The sequence below is a fragment of the Fundulus heteroclitus genome, unplaced genomic scaffold (assembly GCF_011125445.2).
Source record: "Fundulus heteroclitus isolate FHET01 unplaced genomic scaffold, MU-UCD_Fhet_4.1 scaffold_41, whole genome shotgun sequence".
Classification (NCBI taxonomy): Eukaryota; Metazoa; Chordata; class Actinopteri; order Cyprinodontiformes; family Fundulidae; genus Fundulus; species Fundulus heteroclitus.
This window is the reverse complement of record NW_023396824.1, coordinates 3,152,740-3,179,058: the sequence shown is the minus strand read 5'-3', so window position 1 is coordinate 3,179,058 and position 26,319 is coordinate 3,152,740. Positions and strand designations below refer to the sequence as shown.

At 42.1% G+C, this 26,319-nt stretch overlaps 2 protein-coding genes across 5 annotated transcripts in view; one reads left to right on the top strand and one right to left on the bottom strand.

Annotated features, from left to right (window-relative positions):
- Positions 1 to 7,566, top strand: part of atp1b2a (ATPase Na+/K+ transporting subunit beta 2a) — a 28,821-nt gene extending 21,255 nt beyond the window's left edge. The window contains exons 7-8 of the mRNA XM_036131120.1: positions 1,945 to 2,040; positions 4,631 to 7,566. Coding sequence (XP_035987013.1) covers positions 1,945 to 2,040; positions 4,631 to 4,795 — 261 coding nt within the window. The 3' untranslated portion in view covers positions 4,796 to 7,566. The remainder of the gene's footprint in view (positions 1 to 1,944; positions 2,041 to 4,630) is intronic.
- Positions 4,901 to 6,318, bottom strand: LOC118560223. Of its 4 annotated transcripts, none has more exons than XM_036131105.1 (2): positions 4,977 to 6,318; positions 4,901 to 4,928 (listed from the first exon to the last, which is right to left on the bottom strand). In XM_036131105.1, exons 1-2 carry the CDS (start codon positions 6,294 to 6,296, stop codon positions 4,905 to 4,907), a joined length of 1,344 nt encoding a protein of 447 aa, XP_035986998.1. In that variant the 5' UTR covers positions 6,297 to 6,318; the 3' UTR covers positions 4,901 to 4,904. The 4 variants fall into 4 exon arrangements, with proteins under 4 accessions (XP_035986998.1, XP_035986999.1, XP_035987001.1 ...); XM_036131106.1 differs by having other exon boundaries at positions 5,025 to 6,318; XM_036131108.1 differs by having other exon boundaries at positions 4,901 to 5,096; positions 5,265 to 6,318.
- Positions 7,567 to 26,319: the final 18,753 nt, after the last annotated feature.

Below are 26,319 nucleotides of genomic sequence, written 5' to 3'. Positions count from 1 at the left end.
ACCAGTTTAATTACATGTCTAACAACATATCTACTAATGGGTCTAATAACAGGTCTAATAACATAATAACTGTTTTACTAACAAGTTTAATAACGGGTCTAACGGATCCAATAACAGGTTTAATTATGGGTCTAATAACATATCTAATAACAGGTTTAATAACGGGTCTAACGGATCCAATAACAGGTTTAATTATGGGTCTAATAACATATCTAATAACTGGTCTAATAACAGCTCTAATAACATAATAACGGGTGTACTAACAGGTTTAATAATGGGTCTAATAACATATCTAATAACAGGTTTAATAACATATCTAATAACAGGTTTAATTACGGGTCTAATAACAGGTCTAATAACGAGTCTAATAACAGGTCTAATAACATAATAACGGGTTTACTAACAGGTTTAATAACGGGTCTAACAGATACAATAACAGGTTTATTTATGGGTCTAATAACATATCTAATAACGGGTCTAATAACAGGTCTAATAACATAATAACGGGTTTACTAACAGGTTTAATAACGGGTCTAATGGATCCAATAACAGGTTTATTTATGGGTCTAATAACATATCTAATAACGGGTCTAATAACAGGTCTAATAACATAATAACGGGTTTACTAACAGGTTTAATAACGGGTCTAATGGATCCAATAACAGGTTTATTTATGGGTCTAATAACATATCTAATAATGGGTCTAATAACAGGTCTAATAACATAATAACGGGTTTACTAACAGGTTTAATAACGGGTCTAATGGATCCAATAACAGGTTTAATTATGGGTCTAATAACATATCTAATAACTGGTCTAATAACAGGTTTACTAACAGGTTTAATAACGGGTCTAACGGATCCAATAACAGGTTTATTTATGGGTCTAATAACATATCTAATAACGGGTCTAATAACAGGTCTAATAACATAATAACGGGTTTACTAACAGGTTTAATAACGGGTATAATGGATCCAATAACAGGTTTAATTATGGGTCTAATAACATATCTAATAACTGGTCTAATAACAGCTCTAATAACATAATAACGGGTTTACTAACAGGTTTAATAATGGGTCTAATAACATATCTAATAACAGGTTTAATAACATATCTAATAACAGGTTTATTTATGGGTCTAATAACATATCTAATAACGGGTCTAATAACAGGTCTAATAACATAATAACGGGTTTACTAACAGGTTTAATAACGGGTCTAATGGATCCAATAACAGGTTTAATTATGGGTCTAATAACATATCTAATAACTGGTCTAATAACAGGTTTACTAACAGGTTTAATAACGGGTCTAACAGATCCAATAACAGGTTTATTTATGGGTCTAATAACATATCTAATAACGGGTCTAATAACAGGTCTAATAACATAATAACGGGTTTACTAACAGGTTTAATAACGGGTATAATGGATCCAATAACAGGTTTAATTATGGGTCTAATAACATATCTAATAACTGGTCTAATAACAGCTCTAATAACATAATAACGGGTTTACTAACAGGTTTAATAATGGGTCTAATAACATATCTAATAACAGGTTTAATAACATATCTAATAACAGGTTTATTTATGGGTCTAATAACATATCTAATAACGGGTCTAATAACAGGTCTAATAACATAATAACGGGTTTACTAACAGGTTTAATAACGGGTCTAACGGATCCAATAACAGGTTTAATTATGGGTCTAATAACATATCTAATAACAGGTTTAATAACGGGTCTAACGGATCCAATAACAGGTTTATTTATGGGTCTAATAACATATCTAATAACAGGTCTAATAACAGGTTTACTAACAGGTTTAATAACGGGTCTAACGGATCCAATAACAGGTTTATTTATGGGTCTAATAACATATCTAATAACGGGTCTAATAACAGGTCTAATAACATAATAACGGGTTTGTCTCTGTGTGCAGAAGGAGGACAGTGAAAAGATGGGACCTCTGGCTTATTTCCCTGTTAATGGAACCTTTAACCTCATGTACTACCCATACTACGGGAAGAAGGCTCAGGTACGTGAGAGTATGCATGAAGTACTCAGTGTACTTTGAAAAGCTGAGGGAAATCCCTCTGTGTAACGTATTCAGGTACAACACAGTTAACTGGCCCCTGTATTCATTTACAGCCAGAACTCAGTAGAGACTGGAGTTGTTAGCCAGTAAACCTCTTGGTCTAAAAATCAAAAAATACTTAAATTGTTTCTGTTTTCTTCTGGTCTATTCAAGGTTTATATTTTTAATATAATGTAGATTATCATCAGTTCTGGTCCTCTGGACCCACTAACCTACATGTTTAGGTGCGTCTCAGCTCCGCCACACCAGAAACTTGAAATTCAAGTTCAAATAGAGGACGTAACTCTAGAAAGGGTTTTTGCTAATAAGTTCCTCGGTTTAATAATAGATGACAAAATCAGTTGGAAACCTCATATTCAACATTTACAGAGTAAACTCAGTAGAAGTATATCCATATTGGCCAGAGCTAGACATGTATTGAATGCTAAATCACTTCATACTCTATATAACTCTCTGATTTTACCATATTTATCATATTGCTGTGAAGTGTGGGGAGTTAATTACAAGAGCTCTTTACATCCGGTAACCGTCCTACAGAAACGAGCCATTAGAATCATCCATAATGTCGGTTATTATGAGCATACAAACCCGCTCTTCATAATATCCAGAATTCTCAAACTTGACGACCTTGTAGAATTTAAAATGGCTCAATTTATGTTCAAGGTATCAAAAAAGTTGTTACCTGAGCACATACAGAGCACGTTTTCTGAAAGAGAAGGGGGGTATAACTTAAGGGGTCACTCAATCTTCAAGATCCGCAATTTTAGAACAACAAGGAAAAGCTTCTGTATTTCAAATAAAGGTGTAAAGTTATGGAATAAGTTACATGAAGATTTAAAACAAAGCAATAGTTTAACACAATTCAAAAGAAAGTACAAAGAGGTAATTTTCAATAGATACACACATGGGGACTTCTAACTGCCACTTTGCTTTTGATTTTTTTTTTTTAATGACAGTAGGACTCTAAAGTCTCAAGTGTTTAGGGGTAGGAGTTTATAAGTTCTCACTTCTTCCTCCCCCATTTTGAGCATGATATGTTAACTGAAACAAAAAAATCTGTATTTTCTCTTCTTTCTTATGCACTTCTTGTTACTGTGCACTATTTTATTTTTATATTTGTATCATGTTCATGTTCAAATAAATAAATTTCAAGGGCAAATTAAAATCAAATGTGACAATGTGACAGAATCAAATGATTGCATCAGTTCCTCAGCAGCCATCAAGAGCTGCAGATTCCTCTTCATCACCAATTTATTAAAGACAGGTGTGGAGGCAGGGAAACACCTAAAACATGCAGGACAGTGGGTCCAGAGGACCAGAGTTTAAAACCACTGCTCTAGCAGATGGTGATCCTCAGGGTTGTGTAACTGGACCTGTTCTATTCTGATTCTATTCTCATTTTTAAACCCCCGGAGCTCTGGATTATTGGGATGCATCACTTTGAATTTATATTTATTTTCTAACAAAACTGCTCAGTAGAATTGTTTCACTCAGACTACAAACTTTATAGTGAACTTTTGATAAATCAGTCAAACTCAAGATTTCTTTAAAGAATTTGCTCAGTCAGCACCAGGCCTGTTCTGCTGAGTTTGTCCTCCATTATTGTTTAAAGGGACATTTATGATACTGCTTTTATGCAGTGCTGAGGTTGATGCACCACACCTGCTGTTGTCCTGCACGGCCGGCTTTATTCCTGAAAACTCACAGCTGTGATGGATCACCGTCTCTGCCTGGTATCTGGGAATGACCAGAGGAAACTCAGATCTGGCTTATTTTTGAAGATTTAGAGTGGAAAGGTTTTGTGAATGACGACTTAAGACTTAGACTTAAAAACTTTATTTGTCATTTTGTATGTACAGAGTGCGTACAGAACGAAATTTCGTTTGCATACAGCTTGAAAAATCACAGTAAATTGCAGTAAATTACAGGATAATGTGCAGCGGTGATTTATGTAAACAATTGAAATGTAAACAATGCAGGAGAAATAGACAGTGTGTGATTTCACGCTGTACAGGTGAGTATTATTAAAACCCTGTAATATATGAATGTGGTATTTTGTGGTTTCAGCAGTTCAACAGTCTGATGGCTCCAGACATTGTCAGAACCCCTCAGCTTGAACCTGAGCTCAGCTGAAGTTTAGATTTCAGTTTCATTTCCTGTTCTATACAAGCTGTCAGAGTTCAGATCATGTCAGCTGACCTGTTTCTGTTTTCTGTCTCTGATTTCAGACTCTTATTTCAAGATGAACTGAGTTTCTTTTTTAAATCACTTTGGATCAGATTCACTTCATTTAAGAATCTCCCTTTTGTTTTCTGGTGTTTGCTGCTTTTAACTACATCAGTGTAAACTGTGGGTTTGGAAGAGGTTGTTAATGAATGAACCGCTCTCAGCCAACTGTGTGGTACCACAGATCCTAATGTTCCTGAATCACTGCTACAGATCCAGTAGATCCATGTTTACAGGTGGATAATAGATTATAACCTGAGTGGTGAATCAGTGACGCTAACAGCTGATTTCCTCTGTATGTTAGGTGAACTACACTCAGCCCCTGGTGGCCGTGAAGTTCCTGAACGCCTCTCTGAACACTGACATCAGCGTGGAGTGTAAGGTGGTGTCTAACACTCTGCTGGCCGGCAGTGAAAGGGACAAGTTTGCTGGACGGGTTTCCTTCAAACTGAGGATCAACGAGCAATAAACTTAGAGATGCACAACGACCTGCTGGAGCTGCAGAACCAATCACTTCACCTGGATCATCACCGATTTCTCTCCTAGAGCCCCAAACTGACTAGCTGTTTATCTGCCAACTACATGAAACTTTCACCTACCAGATCAGTGATGCATTCACTGACCAGATCTGTGAAACATTCACTGACCAGATCAGTGAAACATTCACTGATCAGATCCGTGATGCATTCACTGGTCATATCTGTGATGCATTCACTGACCAGATCTGTGATGCAATAACTGATCATATCTGTGATGCATTCACTGACCAGATCTGTGATGCATTCACTGGTCATATCTGTGATGCATTCACTGACCAGATCTGTGATGCAATAACTGATCATATCTGTGATGCATTCACCGATCAGATCTGTGACGCATTCACTGACCAGATCCGTGATGCATTCACTAGTCATATCTGTGATGCATTCACTGATCAGATCCGTGATGCATTCACTGACCAGATCTGTGAAACGTTCACTGACCAGATCCGTGATGCATTCACTGACCAGATCCGTGATGCATTCACTGACCAGATCCGTGATGCATTCACTAGTCATATCTGTGATGCATTCACTGATCAGATCCGTGATGCATTCACTGACCAGATCTGTGAAACGTTCACTGACCAGATCCGTGATGCATTCAGTGACCAGATCAGTGATGCATTCACTGACCAGATCCGTGATGCATTCACTGACCAGATCTGTGAAACGTTCACTGACCAGATCAGTGATGCATTCACTGACCAGATCCGTGATGCATTCACTGACCAGATCTGTGATGCAATAACTGATCATATCTGTGATGCATTCACTGATCAGATCCGTGATACATTCACTGACCAGATCTGTGAAACGTTCACTGACCAGATCCGTGATGCATTCAGTGACCAGATCAGTGATGCATTCACTGACCAGATCCGTGATGCATTCACTGACCAGATCTGTGAAACGTTCACTGACCAGATCAGTGATGCATTCACTGACCAGATCCGTGATGCATTCACTGACCAGATCTGTGAAACGTCCACTGACCAGATCAGTGATGCATTCACCGATCAGATCTGTGAAACATTCACCGACCAGATCTGTGATGCATTCACTGACCAGATCCGTGATGCATTCACTGACCAGATCCGTGATGCATTCACTGACCAGATCTGTGAAACGTTCACTGACCAGATCAGTGATGCATTCACTGACCAGATCCTTGATGCATTCACTGACCAGATCTGTGAAACGTTCACTGACCAGATCAGTGATGCATTCACTGACCAGATCAGTGATGCATTCACTGACCAGATCCGTGATGCATTCACTGACCAGATCTGTGAAACGTTCACTGACCAGATCCGTGATGCATTCAGTGACCATATTTGTGATGCATTCACTGATCAGATCCGTGATGCATTTACTGACCAGATCTGTGATGCATTCACTAACTATGTCTGTGATGCATTCACTGACCATATCAGTGGTTGACAGGGTTAAGAAGGAACAGACCAATGAGAATGCACAAACACTGTGATGTCACTGCCACTGCAAACCAATCAGACAACGTGATATCCAGGTGTTGAATAAACTGCATGAATTAAACCAAATTATTTAACAGACATCTCACACATTATAAACCTCATTTTATTTATACACAGTCTTAATTTATTTGTATCTGTTAATGTTTTTGACTATTTATTTAAATCCTATTTATTGAGAGTTGTTAACATTACTGCAGTTAAACTTCCTACAATAAGATCAGAAACTGGTTCAGGCTGAGATTAAACTGAATTATATGTAGAATTTAAACCAGAATAGAGCAAAGCATCAAAATAATCTAAAATGTTTAACTCAGAAACAGTTCAGTCATGTACAACCAGAGCATATGTTAAAATAAACGGGAGCAGTTCTCACATTAAATGGCCTGTATAGAGCTTTATCAAATCCAAAGGAACCAGTAAAAGCGCTTTAGACTACGTACATTCACACCCTGACGGTGGTGAGCTACATCATAGCTGAATAAAACCAGGAGGCTCTGATCACTCAGGTTAAGCCTGGCTTTATTTCTTATCCTGGATATCTAAATTCTGCTTGTGAGAAACAGCCCTCAGTTCATCGATCTAAACAGAATAGTTTGTAAACCAAATCATTCTCATGGAAATAAACTAAATAAGAAAGCAGGTGATCTCTGGTTCAGTCTGAACAGAAACTAATTAAAAATCAGAATAAAGCCGAGCTTTGCTTTAAATTTGCTGCTCTTAAGCTTCTGCCTCCTCCTTCATTGTCATTCTAGTAAATTAATGAACAACCAATCAGATTCCTGCTTCAGTAACTATGGCAACAGAACATTCAACATATCCGAATCTAGTCTCTTTGTTTTCTCTGTGGGTGCAGCTTGTTAGTTAATTAGATAATCAATTAGGCAGTAAAGAGTTAGCTTAGATAACGAGTCAAAGAGTAATTGCCATTCATCGTATTTTGTTTACTGTGTTTGTTTACGTTGTTTTTATTTAGCATCAGCACCGCGGGGCTGAACGTGACACCAACACCTTCTGTTGTCCCACCTGGACACGCCCTCTTTACCTGCACTATCACCAACTGTCTTCCTTTAAGGACCAGTCAATCAGATGGCCCTACTGTGTGATGTCATTGCTGTAACCTGTTTGTGATTGGTTGAATTATCCCGCCTGAAAATGTTCCTCTGTTTGTTACACAATAAAAAAATAAAGATAATGAAGAAAACCAGGCGCCGTCTCTTTGGTCAGCCTATCCTGAGTAGAACACAGAAACCCTGAGAAGATCTACTGCCCTCTGTCGCTCTGAGTACATTTTCCTGAATTGACTTTTCGAGGCAGGGGTCTCTTTTTGTATATCTTTGTATTTGCAGCAATATTGCATATTCTAAAAATTAAACAACAGAAATACATTAAAAAATACATTCTTTTTTGTTTTTTTAATATCAAAATATGTTTCCCAGTTGTGGTTAGGGAAATAAAAATATATAAACCATTTCTTAAAGTACATAAACCCCCAGCTATAAACACATATAGGAGTACAGAAACATATTTGATTTAGAATTTTTTTTTAAGTTTGAAGTGTTTTTTATTCAATTTTATTTATATAGCGCCAATTCATGAAACATGTCATCTCGAGGCACTTTACAAAGTCAAAATCCATCATATTATACAGATTGGTCAAAAATGTCCTATATAAGGAAACCAGTTGATTGCATCAAAGTCCCGACAAGCAGCATTCACTCCTGGGGAACCGTAGAGCCACAGGGAGAGTCGTCTGCATTGTACATGGCTTTGCAGCAATCCCCCATACTGAGCAAGCATGAAGCGACAGTGGGAAGAAAAACCACCCATTAACGGGAAAAAAAACCTCCAGCAGAACCAGAACCGGGCTCAGTATGAACGGTCATCTGCCTCGACCGACTGGGGTTACAGAAGACAGAACAGAGACACAACAAGAGAAACAAAAAAGCACAGAAGCACACATTGATCTAGTAATCTGTTCTACATTAGATGGTAGTAGCAGGTGAGCCGTCTTCTCTGGATGATGTCACAGTTAACAGAACGCCAGACCAGGTGTACCTACTATGAAGAGAAAGAGAGAGAGCAAAAAGTTAAAAGCTGAAATGACGACAGTCATTTCAATGTAATACAATGCAAAACTGGAGAACAGTAGAAATCAGTAGAGTGAGAAAATTAGACCCTGATGTCCTCCAGCAGCCTAAGCCTATCACAGCATAACTATAGAGGTTGCTCAGGGTAACATGAGCCACTCTGACTAGAAGCTTTGTCACAAAGGAAAGTTTTAAGATTAGTCTTAAAAGTAGACGGGGTGTCTGCCTCACGGACCAAAACTGGGAGTTGGTTCCACAGGAGAGGAGCCTGATAGCTAAAGGATCTGCCTCCCATTCTACTTTTAGAGACTCTAGGAACCACCAGCAGACCTGCAGTCTGAGAGCGAAGTGCTCTGTTAGGAACATACGGGGTAATCAGAGCTCTGATATATGATGGAGCTTGATTATTAAGGGCTTTATACGTTAGAAGGAGAATTTTAAATTCTATTCTCAGAGCTCTGATATATGATGGAGCTTGATTATTAAGGGCTTTATACGTTAGAAGGAGAATTTTAAATTCTATTCTCAGAGCTCTGATATATGATGGAGCTTGATTATAGACCAGTTCACTGCTATCGTTTTCATCCGGGTTTTTCACGCATGCGCGCCGGACTGGTAGGCAAAAGGCGAACACAAAGGCGGATGCAAACAGAGAAACTGACGAGTTCTCCAGGTATTTTTCTTCTTTAGATAACGTATCACAAGATCGTTTTAAGAGTAAGTTGATGGTTGATGGTATCAGATTGCCAGATCCACGCAGCAAAAGCCTGAAGGGACGGAGCGAGTCTGTGAAATGCTGGCCAATGGTTCCGTACCGCGACATACAGCTGCCTTATAAACACGCAGGCCAGTACACACGAGAGAGCATGGAAGCATGAAACCACTGGACGGCTACAATTATTTTATATCGGGACATAAACAGCAGCAACGCCCACGACGTCACAAGGGATTAAGCAGGTCAGAAAATGGATGGATGGATGGATGGATGGATGGATGGATGGATGGATGGATGTTGTTCACACGTTTGTGTAACAGCAGAAAGCGGAGTCGGACACAGACCGCGTCTCAGCAGAGGAAGACCCGCCCGGTAGGTTAAAAAAAACATCATTCACTACGGATTATTTTGGTGTTTTTGTCTTGTTAAAATGGGTGGGGGTGTCGGGGACATTGCAGCATAAACACAGAAGTACTAGCGGCCGTGAACGGGGGCGTAATGGAGCCGCTTCTCCGGTCTGTGTAGCGATCGCTACCTCCCCTCCGCCGCTATTTAAGTAGAACAATGACTAGAGCAGAATTAAGTTGTATTTACCGGAGATGAAGTGTAGACTGCAAATTCTCTCGTAGTATGATGCGCCTGCGCCCCCCCCCCCCCCCCCAGTCCATTGGGAGGGTCTGCCTGCGCTCTTTTCATTGAAAATATCCATTTCTTTCTTCTTTCTTCGTCCTTCATCCTTCGGTAAACGACAGAAACGTACATCCGACGATTTGGAATGCCTCTGTGTGCAACCGGGAGCAAAACAAGTCGTAGGCATTCTTTAGATTCCAAAAATAAACAAACTAAAAGTATGCTCTAAATCACCCGTTTTGTCATGTAATATACGAGAACAGTTCTGTTTTTTGCCAACCAGCAGGACCCGGATGTAGCGCTGACGTCACACGTGAACTACCCTATTAAGGGCTTTATACGTTAGAAGAAGAATTTTAAATTCTATTCTTGATTTGGTTTAAATAACGATATAGACAGGTTGAATAAAACAGGGACTCAGCGTAGTTGGCAGTCAGTAAATGTAGTCAAACAATACATGAGTGATTTTGGTCTTTGCGATGCATGGCGTTCTCTTCATCCTATTAGTAAAGAATACACTTTTTTCTCAAATGTTCACCATTCGTACTCTCGTCTGGACTACTTTCTTATAAGTAGCTCACTGCTGTCGGTCGTTTCAGAGACGGTAATTCATCCTATTGCTATCAGTGATCACGCTCCTGTTACTCTCACCTTAATTAATAAAAAAATAACCCCACAAAACAAAAGCTGGAGATTTAATACATCACTGCTTAAAGATGAAGAATTTATAAAATTCATTAAAGAACAGTGGGCTTCATACTTAGAATACAATGATCAACCAGGTACATCGGCATCGATATTGTGGGAAGCTGGAAAAGCAGTGATGAGAGGTAAAATAATTTCTTTCTCATCTCATAAAAAGAAAAAAGAAAACAAAAAGATTCAGGAATTAGAAGAAAAACTTAAGTTACTAGATTTATCTCAAGAAGAAGGGAAGTTAGGTAAAATCCGTGAAGTAAAATTAGAATTAAACCACTATATTGAAAAGCAAAATAGATTTCTAATACAAAGGCTCCGAATAGAAAATTTTGAACATGGCAATAAGTCAGGAAGCTTTCTAGCTAATCAGCTTAAAATAAATAAGGAGAAAACTACTATATTTGCAGTTACAGATTCAACTGGTAATACAGTAAGTGAACCAGAGTGTATAAATAATACCTTCCGCGATTTCTACAAATCTTTATACACACCACAGATAAATCCATCAGAGAAGGATATTAAGCAATTTTTGGATAAAATTACACTTCCTAAATTATCAGATAACCAAAGAATGACACTGGATTCCCCGCTGACAACAGCTGAAACCCAGGAAGCTCTTAAAAGCATGCCTAATAAAAAGGCTCCAGGTCCAGATGGATTCCCCACTGAGTTTTATAAAGAGTTCTGGAATATTCTAGCCCCAACGTTCCACAGAATGTTGCAGGAAATACAGGAAAAAGGTAGATTTCCAGCTAATATGAACTCTGCCACCATCAGCCTTCTGCTCAAGCCAGACAAAGATCCTGTGTTGCCCACTAGTTATTGTCCCATATCCTTAATTAATGTGGATATTAAGATAATCTGTAAAGCTTTTGCAAAAAGATTAGACAAAGTCACTCCTTTCATAATACATCCAGATCAAACTGGTTTCATCAGAGGAAGGCAGTCATCCACAAATACACGCAGATTACTTAATTTAATTGATTATTCCTACAGTAAAAACATTAAAACCAATATATTGTCTTTAGATGCATAAAAAGCATTTGATAGAGTAAATTGGAATTTTTTATTCGCTACTCTGCATAAATTCGGTTTTGGCGATTTATTCATAAACTGGTTAAAAATTCTATACAATTCTCCAACAGCCTGTGTCAGGACAAATAATCAAATATCTTCCAGTTTTTGTCTACAGAGGGGCACCAGGCAAGGATGCCCTCTTTCTCCATCACTTTTTGCCATCTTTATAGAACCTCTAGCAGCAACAATCAGACAAACAAAAGCTGTAAAAGGTATAAAATGCATGAAAATAGAGCACAAGATTAGTCTGTACGCGGATGATGTATTACTTTATCTCCAGCATTCAAATAATTCTCTTTTACAAGTAATTAGAATACTAGAATCTTTCTCTAAAGTATCAGATTACTCGTTAAACTGGTCTAAATCTACGGTACTGTCAATTAATTGCTCTCTCGAAAACTCCCTAGATTTACAAATGCAATCAGGAAATATTAAATATTTAGGTATTACTGTGTCGAATAAATTAACGGATTTACTTAAACTTAACCATGCCCCACTTTTAAACAGGATAGAAGAGGACCTTGAAAGATGGAAATCGCTTCCATTCACACTTATGGGTAGGGTAGCTTCAATAAAAATGATGGTCCTACCTAGAATTAATTATTTATTTTCAATGGTCCCCAATAAACCATCATCTGACTGGTTTAAATCTCTAGACTCTGCCATTTCTAAATTTCTTTGGAAAGATAAACCCCCACGTATTAGCTTAAAGACAATACAGAAGACTAAAGACAGGGGAGGATTAGATCTGCCTAACTTCCATAACTATTACTTAGCAAATAGGCTACAATACATCTCTAAATGGATAAAAAATAGTCTTTTAGATGAGCCTTGGTTAGATATAGAACAGGAAATGTGCAATAATATCATGATTTCAGATCTGCCGTTTATAAGCTCAAATATAAAACGGCATACATGCTTCAAAAATATCAACATTAGTTCTACTCTGACAGCATGGTGGGAGTTCCTCAAAATGACAAAGTCATCCCTTATCCCATGCAGTCGTACACCTATCTGGAATAACCCTGATATCCTACAAAATAATAAAATGATAAACTTTACATACTGGAAGAATAAAGGTATTAAATATCTGGAACATCTACTTGACGGAACCGAGTTCATCAATTTTGCTAAACTAAATATGCAATATGGCAATTAGTAAAAATAAATTCTTGGAATATGAACAACTTAAATCTATAATTAAAAATAAATATAAGCATATTAATGGTGGTTTACAAGTCCCAACTAATATAATAGAGTTCTTAGATTTAACCCCCCCCAAACTACTGTCTAAATCATACAGGACACTGACTAAAATAGATGATTCGATATCTCTTCCTATAATGAAGTGGGAAAAGGATTTATCAGGCACCTTTGAACAAAATTTCTGGGCTCAGACATGTCTAAGAACTTTCAAATTGACTAGAAACACCAACTTACAACTAATACAATACAAAATCCTTCACAGAGTACATTACACAGGACAAAGATTATTCAAGATGGGTCTGGCACAATCTAATATCTGCCCACACTGCATAGGCAATCATCCTGATAATTATTTTCATGCGTTATGGTTATGCACACCAGTCCAGAGGTTCTGGACACAGATATGTAAGGACTTATCAAGGTGCTTGAGCTGTAAAATTACACCATCCCCATCAGTTTGCCTGCTCGGTAATTTTGAGGAAAGTCCTCTGAAAAAAGAAATAGTTTACATGGTTTTTACTGCTTTATGCATCGCAAAGAAAACTATCCTCATGAATTGGAAAAGTAAACAAAATCTCAGTATCAATCAGTATAGAGATCTTTTGTTGGATCATATTAATCTAGAGACAGCATCTGCTTCCACATCTGATTGGTCTTTTTGGGCTCCTCTGATCAACACCATCACTTAGTGGAATAGGGGGCGGTGGGTTGCTTCCTGCAGGGCGCAGGGGCTGGATGAAGGGGTTCCTGGGGCCCTGGGGGCACTTGGAGTAGGGCGCCTGGTGGATCCGGCTCTGGGGTCTGTTGCCCCCATCTGGGAGGAGTTTGGGAGGCCTACGGGTGGCCTACAGCAGCCGCTTGCGGCGCTCTTTGGGAGCTGCGTGTTGACGGACGTGGGTTACTGACCTGGTAGCTGTGCTGCCGCTGGGTGTGGCCGGGGTGGGTCTGGGGATCTGGGGTCCCTGGGGCGCGCCGCCCTCGGGCGCGGGCCCCGGCGGGGCCTCGGGGGTTCCGGTTTTGGTGTGGGCCGCTTTTGGTGTGGGCCGGCGCGCGCCCGGGTGTCCGCCCCTGCACGGGGCCTCTGGTGCGCTGGGGGGCCTCGGGGCCCGTTGAGCTGGTAGGGGGGCATGGTCATTAACACCTCTGGGCAGATGCTCTTCTCCTTTATTGGAAAGGCACTCTGCCAGTGGGGGGAGGGGGAAAGGAGGGGGAGTAGGGATCTACCCAGCCTGGATGTCTACTGTCGAATGTATGGTGAGTTGTTTGAACGTTAGTGTTGGGGAGGGATTAAATCTACGGGGGGGGGGGGGGGGGGGGGTTGACGTTCTGGTGGGCTTGTGTCCGGCCCCCTGTCCCGGGCCTGGTCCGTGTCGTCTTCCGGTGCGGGTTTCACCTGGGGGGTGGGGTTGGGGTGGCTCGTGCGGGCCGGCTGGCCAGGGCCCCCCCCTCTTATTATTATTATTATTATTATTATTATTATTATTATTATTATTTATTTATTTATTTATTTAGTTTAAGTAGGCTTGGTGGGTGGGCTGGGGGGGGCTTAGGTGTTGGTCCTGGTGGGTGGTTGGCTGGCGGGCCCTGCGGCCTCTCCCTGGCCCCCGGGCTACGGTGGTGCCGCTGGCGAGGCCCCCTTCTCTAGGTGGGGCTTTCGGGGAGCGGGGGTGCCTATTGGAGTCAGTAGGGGAGCTGGCTCCCTGTGATGGCTCCCCAGTCCTTTGCTCCCCATCCCCGGACTCCTCCCTCTGCCTGCTCCATCACGCCGCCACACATGTAGGTCATGAGGGAGGGGGCGTTACTGGAGGTTGCCACCTTTTGGTGACGCCCCTCTCCCCAATTTTATCATGCATCTTAGACACTTTCACTTCAAACATTTTTCACATCGCACACTCATATAGGCCATGGTAGGGGGGGGGGTGGGGGGAAGACGTCTGGGGGGGGGCTTATGTTGTGTGAGCCTCACCTCGGACGGCTCCCTTCACCACCTCTCCCACTTAGACATTGAGGGTTCTGGGCAGTCGCCCGGAGGGGGTGCGCTGGCAACAGCTTCCTTCCGGAAGGGGGGTGGGCTGTGCCGTGCATCCCCTTCGGCGCTCCCAGTTTTTAAACGCACTTGAGAACAACATGCAACAACACAACATCTGAGCTGGCGTAGGGAGGATCGGGGTCTTCTGCACACCCCCGATCTCCGATCGCCACACGGAGTCTGGGGCCTGGAGAAGGTGCGGGCCACTGTGTCCGGGGTCTTGGCGGGGGGCTGCGGTGTGCAGTCAGCGGCTTGCTAGGTCTGGGGCTGATGCCTCCGCTCCCCCCAGGAGGGGCGGGGGTCAGGGATGGCAAGGGTAAGGTGGGGGAGGGAGGGGGTTTATTAGGTATTTAGGGGGTGAGGGGGGCTCTGGCCGGGTGGCTCGTGCGGGTCGTGTTGGCCCGCCCTCTTGGGGGGGATCGCTCCGGGGGGCGTCCGGTCCGGGGCCGGGTGTCGGGCACAAGCAGTCGTATAGTCGATTTGGGGGGACCCCCCCCTCTGGTCAGTGTTGGATGTGAGTGTTATGTGGGAATGTGTGTACAGCGTCTTTTTTTTTTTTCTGTGTGTGGTGAATGGGGCACAAGGGAGGGATGGTGTGAATGAGTTTTCAAATTTTTTTTTTTTCCAGGTATGGGTGTGGTCCGCTCCCTCTCCCAAGAACATCTCAAGTCTCCGCTAGGTGCGGAGCCCATCCCCCCACGTCCTGCCCTCCTCCACTTCGTTGGCGGGCGCCTTGGCCCTCTGGCGCATTGGTTGGCTTCGGGTTTGGGGCGGGTTCCCGGGCGTGCGCCGGCCCACTCCCGGCGGCCTCTTCGTGGGGCCTGGCCCCCCGGGGGGCGGCCGGGGCCCCCGTCGCGGGGGCGGGGCGCCCCTGGGGCCTCTGGCCCTCAGGGCCCATGGCCGGGACCACTTCAGCGGGGCTAGCTGCCGGCGGAGCCCACGGGCTCGTCTCCGCGGCTCTTGAGGGCGTCGGCATTGCGGTGGCTGGGGGATTTCCTCGGGGTCGTCTCTGCTCCTTCCTTGGGGGGGGGGGGGGTTGCAGATATCCTGTGTCGGCCCCTCCTTTAGGGACCCCTTTGGGCGTCCGGGGTTACGGGTCCCCTGACGCCTGCCTCTGTGCTCGGGGAAGGTGGGTCTTAGGTTCTCCACAATAACTATCAAGCTATTTCTGGATAATTTTCACCTAAACTAGTGTACTCTCACATCTCCCACAGGTGCTGGGTCCCAGGTATTAAGTGTTCACTTATATACAGTAATCTTATAATTTACTTATTTATTTATGTTCTCTCACTTTCTTTTTTCAAGTATCACATTACACATGTCAGCTTACATAATAATATATATGATTTAGCAATGGCATCTAGGTGTTATTCAATTGTATCTGTTGCTTTATGTCTGTTGGTTGTGCTGTTCTTTTTGCATCTCTCTTTCCAAGTGATGGAGCAGACGGAGAAGGTTTTATCATTCTCTCCCTTTTATCTCCTCTTTCTTTCACCTTTACTCTTTTTTTTTCTTTTCTTTCTCTTTCACTTTTTGTTCTTCCTTTACTCTCCCATTGTCATGTCCATATAATTTGAAATTCTCCTTGCAGGAATCATAATAAAGCTATTTACAAGCATAAATCAAGTGGAGCACTATGGCGAAAGCTGTTCGCTCCACTTGTAAAAGCAAAATCTGTCGAGCTCTATCTGGCATTGAGACATCAATTCCTATTGCCACATTGCTAGACAGGACACTGAGAAAAAAAAAAAAAAAATCCATTTCTTTCTTCGTTCTTCTGTAAACAACAGAAACGTACATCCAACGATTTGGAATGCCTCTGTGTGCAACCGGGACTACAACAAGTTGTAGGCATTGCTTAGATTCCAAAAATAAACTAAAAGTACGCTCTAAATCACCCGTTTTGTCGTGTAATATACGAGAACAGTTCTGTTTTTTGCCTACCAGCAGGACCCGGATGTAGCGCTGACGTCACACGTGAACTACCCTATTAAGGGCTTTATACGTTAGAAGAAGAATTTTAAATTCTATTCTTGATTTAACAGGAAGCCAATGAAGGGAAGCTAAAACAGGAGAAATATGATCCCTCTGGTTGATTTTCATCAGAACTCTTGCTGCAGCATTTTGGATCAGCTGAAGGCTTTGAACTGCATTTTGTGGACTTCCTGATAGTAAAGAATTACAATAGTCCAGCCTTGAAGTAACAAATGCGTGGACTAGTTTTTCAGCATCACTCCTGGACAGAATTTTGGCGATATTCCTGAGGTGAAAAAAGGAAACTCTGGAAACCAATTATAATTTTTTTTTATTTGCACATGTATGTATTTTGTGCTTAATAAATGTATTTTAATAAGGTATGCCTTCGCTTTGTGTGTGTTCTTTGTTCTATTACATGTTCCTTTTTGTAAAACAAAAACAATGCGGCTACTATATTGTCGAGGTCTTCTCTAGTTTATGATGTGTACACCAGAGGGCGCTAAAATCTCGATAATTTTAACTTTCTAATAAAAGAAATGTTTAGAACAAAATTAATTGTATAACGAAATTCACCGTATAATTAAGGATGAAATATTTTTTACAGTCCTGTTTGAACAAGCAATAAAACTAACAGAGTGCATTCAGACAATACAGATAAACGTTACGCAATGGTATCTTCCTGGACTTCTGAGCATATCCGATGATGACGTCAAACAATACAATGGAGAGAATGTAAAACGTATGTTATGCCATAATAACGGCATGATAAATATTTGATCTCGGATTGAATTCTGAACAAGAGAGAGAGAAAGAGAGCAAGGACAGCCCTCCTCTCTCAGCAGGAGGTCAGCTGTGACCACTCCCTGCAGATAAAAGTCACAGCCACCTCTGCTTCAGCTCTCTTCTCCACACACTCCTCCATCATCAGACGAGCAACACTCCTCTGGGGGGGGGGAGGGGTCTCGTCCCTCAGCAGCCATGTGCAGGAGCCATGCATGAGGCCTGGAGGAGGCCACTAGCTGAGTGAGAATGAGCCTTTCTGAAACTCAGTTCCTCCCTGGCATAGGGAGAAACTGCCAGCCAACTCAATGATAAGTCTATCACTCCTGCAGCTTCACACCTTCTCAGAGTCTCTCTCTAAGATCACCAACCTGGAGCAGACCAGGACACCACTTCGGGCCATGGGCCCTGCACGGGCCTGAAAAGAATATGGGCCAGCATCTGGAGAGGTCTCTCATCGCCTGGGGAACATGTCCGGGCAAATACAGAGTTAAGTCGCTGTCTTAACCTCATAATCAGATGCAGGGGCAAAGATCCTGCATGCGAAACAGCTCTGTGTATTCCTCCTCAGCCTTTACAAGGAAGCGAACCCCAGATGCTGCTGGACAGCCACCAGCAGAACCTGCTGTCGAATTCTGAGGAAAACCTGTTTTGATCGTGACTGCAACTGGGTCAGAGACCAGGCCTCCAAGCTGCCGGACATGCTGTTTGCACATAGCTGCTAAAACCCCAGGCTTGCACACTGCTGAACAAACCAACAACGTTCCTGCTTTTTGTCCTTCCTTGGAACGGCCAAAGTGGACAAAACTCACACATGAGGCACCAACAGGTTGGGCAGGGAGCTGAGGGTGAAGTAAAAGGTTTATTAGGAAATGTCTTGTAAACCGTTGTTCGCCTGGTGTTTTGAACAAAAGGCTAACGATATAGCATTGCTAGCATTTGGTACCATATCACTGTCAAGTGTGTTTTAAGATTTTAACAGAAAGGTGACCTCCACAAGGGTTTCATACGTTGATGGGACATTAATGTTTACGTTATCCAGCCACTCATTATGACTAAAAATAAAGCAAAAGCTTTCATTTGCTAACGTTGAGCGTCCACTAGCCAACATGCTATTAGCCTTGCTAACATCCGGTTCCAGACATTTCAAAAGGCAAGGCAAGGCAAATTTATTTATATAGCACAATTCAGTACAGAGACAATGCAAAGTGCTTTACATGATTAAAATATAGGAATAAAAGCAAGTAGGGATAGAATGTAGAAACAAAAAAAGAACATTAAAAACAGTAAAACAGTTTAACTAGAACATTCAAAGGCAATTTTAAACAAATGTGTTTTTAATCTCGATTTAAAGGAACTCAGCATAGCTCTCAACTCTCACGCATTGACCGTGTGACACACGCATTTCATCAATTGCACACGCTCACACGCATTACTTTGAAAATCTCAATCTTACAATGAAAATCTCACTCTTGAAACGCACGCGTACGGACGCCTCGCGTCATGGCGGAACCAATTTGCGGAACAATGGTTTCCGCACGTCCAGTAGTAGAGGTAACACAGCTGCAAGGACCGCCGCCGCGCAAACAAGTTTCCCTCATCCAAAGTGAAACATTCTACGGTCCGTGTTGCGTGCGAATGAAATGGTAAGTCGGCATGTGTTATTACAAACTGTAACATGAAAGCAAAGTCCGTATAAAGTAGTGACAGTCTTGAATCGAACAGCAGCACATCCCCCCCCCCCACCCCCCCACCCCCCCCCCCCCGTTGGACCGTTTTTATCGAACAACAGCACCCCCCCCCCCCCCCCCCCCCCCCCCCCCGTTGGACCGTTTTTATCGAACAACAGCACCCCCCCCCCCCCCCTCCCCCCCGTCAACAATCTCACTCTCAACAGTCGTCAAAAGTTGAGAGGTATGGAACTCAGGCTTTCCGCACTTTTACAGTTTTCTGGAAGTTTGTTCCAGATAAACGGAGCATAGGAACTAAATGCTGCTTCTCCATGTTTAGTTCTGGTTCTAGGTATGTGGAGTAGACTGGAGCCAGAAGACCTTAGTGGTCTGGAGGGTTGATACACTGATAACCAGTCTGTGATGTATTTAGGTGCTAAGCCATTTAGGGATTTATAGACTAACAGAAGTATTTTAAAGTCTATTCTCTGAGATACAGGGAGCCAGTGTAAGGACTTTAGAACTGGGGTGATGTGCTCTACTTTCTTAGTCTTAGTGAGGACGCGTGCAGCAGCGTTCTGGATCAGCTCCACTTTTTAGGCAGACCTGTGAAAACACCGTTGCAGTAATCAATTCTACTAAATATAAACGCATGGATTAGTTTTTCCAGATCCTGCTGAGACATTAGTCCTTTAATCCTGGAAATGTTCCTCAGGTGATAGAAAGCCGACCTTGTAATTGTCTTTAGATGAAGGTTCAGGTCTAAGTCCATCACTACTCCCAGGTTTCAGGCCTGATTAGTGATTCCTAGCTGGAGCGACTGAAGCTGTAAGCTAACTTTTGATCTCCCCTCTATCTTTTGTTCTTATTCAACTTAAGAAAATTATGGCACATCCACGTATTGATTTCTTCTAGGCATTTACTCAGTGCCTGAACTGGTTCATAGTCACCTGGTGACATGGTGATGTAGAGCTGTGTGTCGTCTGCATAGTTATGGTAGCTGATGTTGTTATTTTTTATTATCTGAGCTAGAGGGAGCATGTAGATATTGAAGAGGAGGGGACCCAGGATGGACCCTTGGGGAACCCCACATGTGATTTCTGTCATCTTTGATGTAAAGTTACCTACTGATACAAAAAAGTCCCTGTCCTTTAAGTAGGATTTAAACCAGTGGAGAGCTGTACCAGAGAGGCCGACCCAGTTCTCCAGGCGTTCTAACAGGATGGAGTGATCAACAGTATCAATGCTGCACTGAGGTCCAATAGAACCAGCACGGTGGTTCTTCCACAGTCTGTATTTATATGGATGTCATTAAACACCTTGATAAGGGCGGTCTCTGTACTGTGGTGAGGAAGCCAGACTGGAAAACGTCAAAGCGGCTGGTCGTTGTTAAGAAGGTGTTTAATTGTTGAAACTCAGCTTTTTCAATAATCTTACTGATAAAGGGGAGGTTTGAGATGGGCCTGTAGTTCTGGAGTAGTAGTTTGTCTAAATTGCTCTTATTTAACAGTGGTTTGATAATTGCTGTTTTAAGGGACTGGGGGAAAACACCTGACAGAAGGGACGTGTTTATTATCTGAGTCAGATCAGACGCTATGACAGGCAGAATGTTCTTAAAGAACGCTGTGGGTAGAACATCAAGGCAGCAGGAGGAGGAACTTAGCTGCTGAATGATCTGCGCTAAGCTTTTGGAGTTTATTTGGCTGAATTGGGACATTTTGTCAGGATAAGTCCCAGCTGAATACGGCTTTGGTTCTGGTGTTGATATGGAAGTACAAAGTGATCCTCTAATTTTTAGGATTTTCTCAGTAAAGAAGTTAGCAAATTCATTGCAGGCCCTGGTGGAGTGGAGTTCAGAAGCCACGGACACAGGAGGATTTGTTAACCTGTCGACTGTGGAAAATAAGGCACGAGCATTATTAATGTTTTTCTTAATGATCTCTGAGAAGAAAGATTCTCTTGCATTTTTCAGTTGTAAGTTATATCTGTAAAGTCTCTCTTTATAGATGTCGTAGTGAACCTGGAGTCTATTCTTTCTCCACCTGCGTTCAGCTTTTCAACATTCCCTTTTTTCACCTCTAACTGCTGGAGCATTTCTCCAAGGAGATTTATTCTTCCCAGAAACAACTTTCACTTTAACTGGAGCAATGCAGTCAATGATGCTTGAGACTGTAGACTGAAAGTTATCTACTAGCTCATCTACTGAGTTGCAGCCCAAGGTTGAAGTAGCAGAGTAAGCTTGAATAAAAGTTTCCGCGGCATTGTCCTTAAAGGTGCGTTTTCTTACGATGTCCCTTTGGTTAAATGAGTCACTGGAAATTATGCTTTCAAAGGTAACAGAAAAGTGATCAGATAGGGCAACATCAGTTACATTGACCTTAGAGATCTTTAGACCTTTAGTGATGATTAAGTCTAATGTCCCTGTTTGTCTGTTGGCTGTTTAACATGTTGAGTTAAACCAAAGTTTCTAAGTGTGTCACACAGTTCTTTTGCACTTCTGTCTTCAGGGTTGTCAACGTGAAAGTTGAAGTCTCCAACAATAATTAAACAGTCATAATCAACACATATCACAGACAGGAGGTCACTAAAATCATTAAAAAAGTTTGATGTGGACTAAGGAGTCCTGTAAACATTCAGAAACATAGTTCGTACTGGGCCCTTTACCTGGAGAGCCAAATGTTCAAAAGAGTCGAATTTTCCCAAAAACACCTTTTTACACTTTAGTGAATCAATAAACAATGTTGCTACTCCTCCACCTTTCCTTTGCAGTCTGCTCTCACAAAGAAAATTGTAGTTTTGGAGGTGTCGACTCCATCAGTATAACTTCTTCATTAGATTCATGTAACCATGTTTCTGTTAAAAACATAACATCAAGATTGTTGTCAATAATGAAGTCATTAATTAAAAGGGATTTTCCTGACAGAGATCTAATATTTAATAAACCCAGTTTATATGACTTAGTGGTTGATGATGTCTCTGTGGCAGGTTGCATCTGACAGTTTATGACTTTTAAGTATTTGTTCCTGTTTATCCTTTTGTTTTTCTTATTTCTGCCACGTATTATCACAGATATTCCATAATCTCCGGCAAAAGGCCCAAGCTGATTCTGGAAACTGTCATGTCTGATAAACGTGTGGCCAGGGCCCGATCTGTATCACAGCAAAGTAATCTGGAGGTCTTGAGGACCAGAATGTTCCATGATACGTAGAGGAGGATCTGAGGCTCTGAGGCCTTTGGAAAATGCTGGTTTAGTCACAGAGTTGTGGCTATGTGGAGAGGATGTCATCTGTAGGCCAATCTTAAATACTCTGTTCATGTTGTGATAAAATTCCAGAAAAGGAACTTCTGGCCTTTGTGGAGAAGAAGGGGAGGCGGGTCCAGTCTGGACCGGTGTTTGTGACGATGGAGGTTCTTGGTCCTCTCTTTGTCCTGCTGAGATCTGGGATGGATCGTCCTGTAGCTCTGACGTAGACTCTTTCTGTGTCATCTTTCTGGCCGTCTTTATCTTGGCTTGTTCGGGCTGCACTGGGCTTATCATTTGTTTTGGCACTGGATGTACTTTGTTTTGGAACAAAGCTGATGGTGCATGGTTCACAGAATAGAAGATGTTTGAAATCAGCCGTTTTGCACCTGACCTATTTAGATGGAAACCATTGTCGCTGAACAGATGTCTCCTCTCCCAAAAGATGTTAAAGTTGTCTATGAAGATTACAGTTGTTTGTTTGCATGTTTTTTCCAGCCATTTGTTTAGCATCAGAATTCTGGAAAAAATCTCGTCTCCACAAGTAACGGGCGCATGAGGGCCACTGAGAAACACCTTGACATTCAGGCCATCAACAAAGTTCAACAGACGAATGTAATCCTCTTTCAATACTTCTGATTTTCTTATCCGGGTGACATCGCCCAGGGCTTCAGCTTGTATTATGAGTTTTTCCAGGGTCGGGCGTTCTTTCAAGATCCTTGGAAGGATGTCTAATACATCACACCCGGCCATAGTTCCTATCGTTATAAATCAACACCTCTGTGTTTTTCTTGGTACAGAAATGTTTAATCCCCCTTACAGAACCATTGCATAATATCAGGGTCCTTGACCCTGTGGCATGTCTTTTCTCTGGTAGCTTAGAGCGAAAATTGTTGACATACCTCTGAATGTTGTTTTGATTCTCCTGGGTCACATTTTGGAGCGGAGCGAATCTGTTTAGTAACGGAATTCCAGCATTTCCAGCAGGTCTACTCCTATCATTTGTTTTGGGAACAGCCCGCTGCTGTTTCACTTGTCCTGGGACATCTCTCTGTAGTCTCGGCCAGTTTTCTTTGTCCAGGCGTGGGGTTCGTTGATCCTTTGGTCTTGCACCCAGAGTGGTCCAGGGATTCTCATTTTCCTCAGGGAACTTTTGTTCGCTGAGTCGCTGGGCTGGTGGTCACCGCTCGGAATCACAGGCAGGGTTGTTTCATTTCCATGCGCGGCGTTTACATCATAATTCACTTCAAGTCGACAGATTTTCAGTTCCATAACAGCTATCTTCTGTAAAAGCTTGTCAAAGTCCATTGTGGTGAAGGAAGGCATCTTTTCAAAATCAAAATCAAAAAATAAGTAAAAGAAAATAAATAAAATAACTATATCCAACTTTCTGTGGTTTTGGTTAAGAGAAAAAAAGGAGATAAAAAGTAAAAGGCAGGAAAATGCAAGCAAGCAGGGAGCAGAGAAAAAAGTGTCCAAACAGGCAGAGGCGGAGAATGTAGAAGAGAAGTTTGTTTAAAGCACAAAGCTTAACTGTTCTGCTCTGCCATCCTTCGATGGTGCTATGAGCCTTATCCCCGCATTACTATCGAATATTAATGTTGGTAAAGGCAATTTTACAACTTTATGTTGTAACCTCTTAGCCACCGACTTGCCACAGCGATCCCATGCGCCTGGAGGGAGAATCGCATTGACAAACTCGGTCGTAAGGTTTTAAATGATTTTACAGGACAAACCGGTCTTCAGAATATTATTTAATCAAATAATGTTTTGTTTAACTTGGGCTTTGCATGGTCAATAGATTGAAATACATGGCAAATGTTTTTAACTCCATTCCATGTTTTTGGGAATCAGATCTGCAGTGAACAAGGATTCACCGAATTATTCTGATTATGATCAACCACTTTTGTTTGTCTTTTGTTTGTTTTTGCATGTAAATAGTTCCTTAGCTTAGCTTCTTTTTATCTTCATTTTGCTTAGTAGTTTAGTTAAGTTTCACTTGAGACTGTAGACTGAAACAGGAAACAGGAAGTAACGTCAGCCACTTCCTGTTTGCGGTAAGTTGTATTGTATCACTTCCTGTTTTCACTGCGTGAGCAACGGTTTGTTGCTCCAGATTCTCTCGCTTTTATCTTTAATCTCTTTGCTGTAACATCTGTTTCTAACACATAAGCACTTTTAAAACATTTTCTGTTGCTGCACATCACGCTTGGGAACTCCTCGTGTTTCACGGTTTGCTCTCTTGGCGTGGTAGAAGGGCGCTAGCCGAGCTTTAGCCTAGCCTAGCTTTAGCTCCACAATGGCTTCCTCTCCTACCATTACTTCAGCTTCTCCGTCTCTGACTAAGTCTCCCCTTATCTCCTGCTCTCTGTGTCAGATGTTTAGCTATTCCTCTGCCTCCTTTAGTGATAATGGTACTTGTAATAAATGTAGTGTTTTTGTAGCTTTGGAGGCGAGGGTGTCAGAATTACAGACCCGGCTCCGTGCTATGGAAAGACCAGCTGATAGCCGCCCCTCTGCTAGCGCGGAGCCACATAGACATAGCGTTAGTTCACTTAGTGGTCCTCCAGAAGCACCCGAGCAGCCGGGTAAGCAGGCCGGCTGGGTGACAGTTCGTAGGAAGCATAGCTCTAGATTTCAGCCCCCAGTTCACCACCAACCTGTCTGCGTTTCTAACAAATTTTCCCCACTCAGCGACACACCCGCTGAGAAGCCGACCCTGGTGATTGGGAGCTCAATAGTCAGAAACGTGGCACTAGAGACACCAGGGACCATAGTTAAATGCCTGCCAGGGGCCAGAACGGGCGACATAGAATCTTACCTAAAACTGCTGGCTAAGGATAAGCGTAAATACAGTAAGATTGTTATTCACGCTGGCGGTAATGACACCCGGTCACGCCGATCGGAGGTCACTAAAATTGGTGTTGCATCGGTGTGTGAGTTTGCTAAAGCAATGTCAGACTCCGTAATTTTCTCTGGTCCCCTGCCTGATCTGACCAGTGATGACATGTTTAGCCGCAGGTCGTCATTCAACCGCTGGTTGTCTAGGTGGTGTCCTGAAAACGACGTGGGCTACATTGATAACTGGAGAACTTTCTGGGGAAAACCTGGTCTGATCCGGAGAGACGGCATCCATCCTACTTTGGATAGTGCTGCTCTTCTTTCTAGAAATCTGGCCGGATTTATTAATTCTCCTAAATGCTGACAACCCAGGGTCCAGACCAGGAAGCAGAGCCGTAGTTTAACACACCTCTCTGCAGCTTCTGTACTGTTACCCATCCATTATCCTATTGAGACGGTGTCTTTCCCACGGCCAAAATTTAACAGATCAAAAACTTATCTAAAAGGAACAAATCATAAAAACCTAATAAAAATTAATACGGTTCACCTTGAACCTAAAAATAAAACAATTAAATGTGGTCTATTAAATATAAGGTCTCTCCCTCCAAAGACTTTGTTAGTTAACAAATTGATTTCTGATAAACAGATTGATTTGTTTTGTCTCACAGAAACCTGGCTACAAGAGGACTACGTTAGTATAAATGAGTCAACTCCCTCCAATTATTCAAATTTCCACATTCCCAGATCTGTGGGAAGAGGAGGAGGAGTGGCAACCATCTTTCAGTCTGATTTATTAATTAGTCCCAGGCCAATTAATAACTACAGTTCTTTTGAACATTTAACCCTCAGTTTCCCTCATCCAAACTGCAAAGCAATAAAACCTCTTCTGTTTGTTGTTTTGTATCCTCCACCAGGCCCTTACTCTCAGTTTTTTGATCAGTTGTCAGACTTCTTATCTGGTTTGGTGATAAACACTGACAAGGTTATTATAGTGGGTGATTTTAAC

Coding starts and splice junctions, on each gene's coding strand:
- LOC118560223 (XM_036131105.1), bottom strand. CDS start 6,296: ATGGTCAGTGAATGCATCACAGACATAGTTAGTGAATGCATCACAGAT. Junction 4,929..4,976: donor TCAGTGAATGTTTCACTGAT/CTGGTCAGTGAA, acceptor TGCATCACTGAT/CTGGTAGGTGAAAGTTTCAT.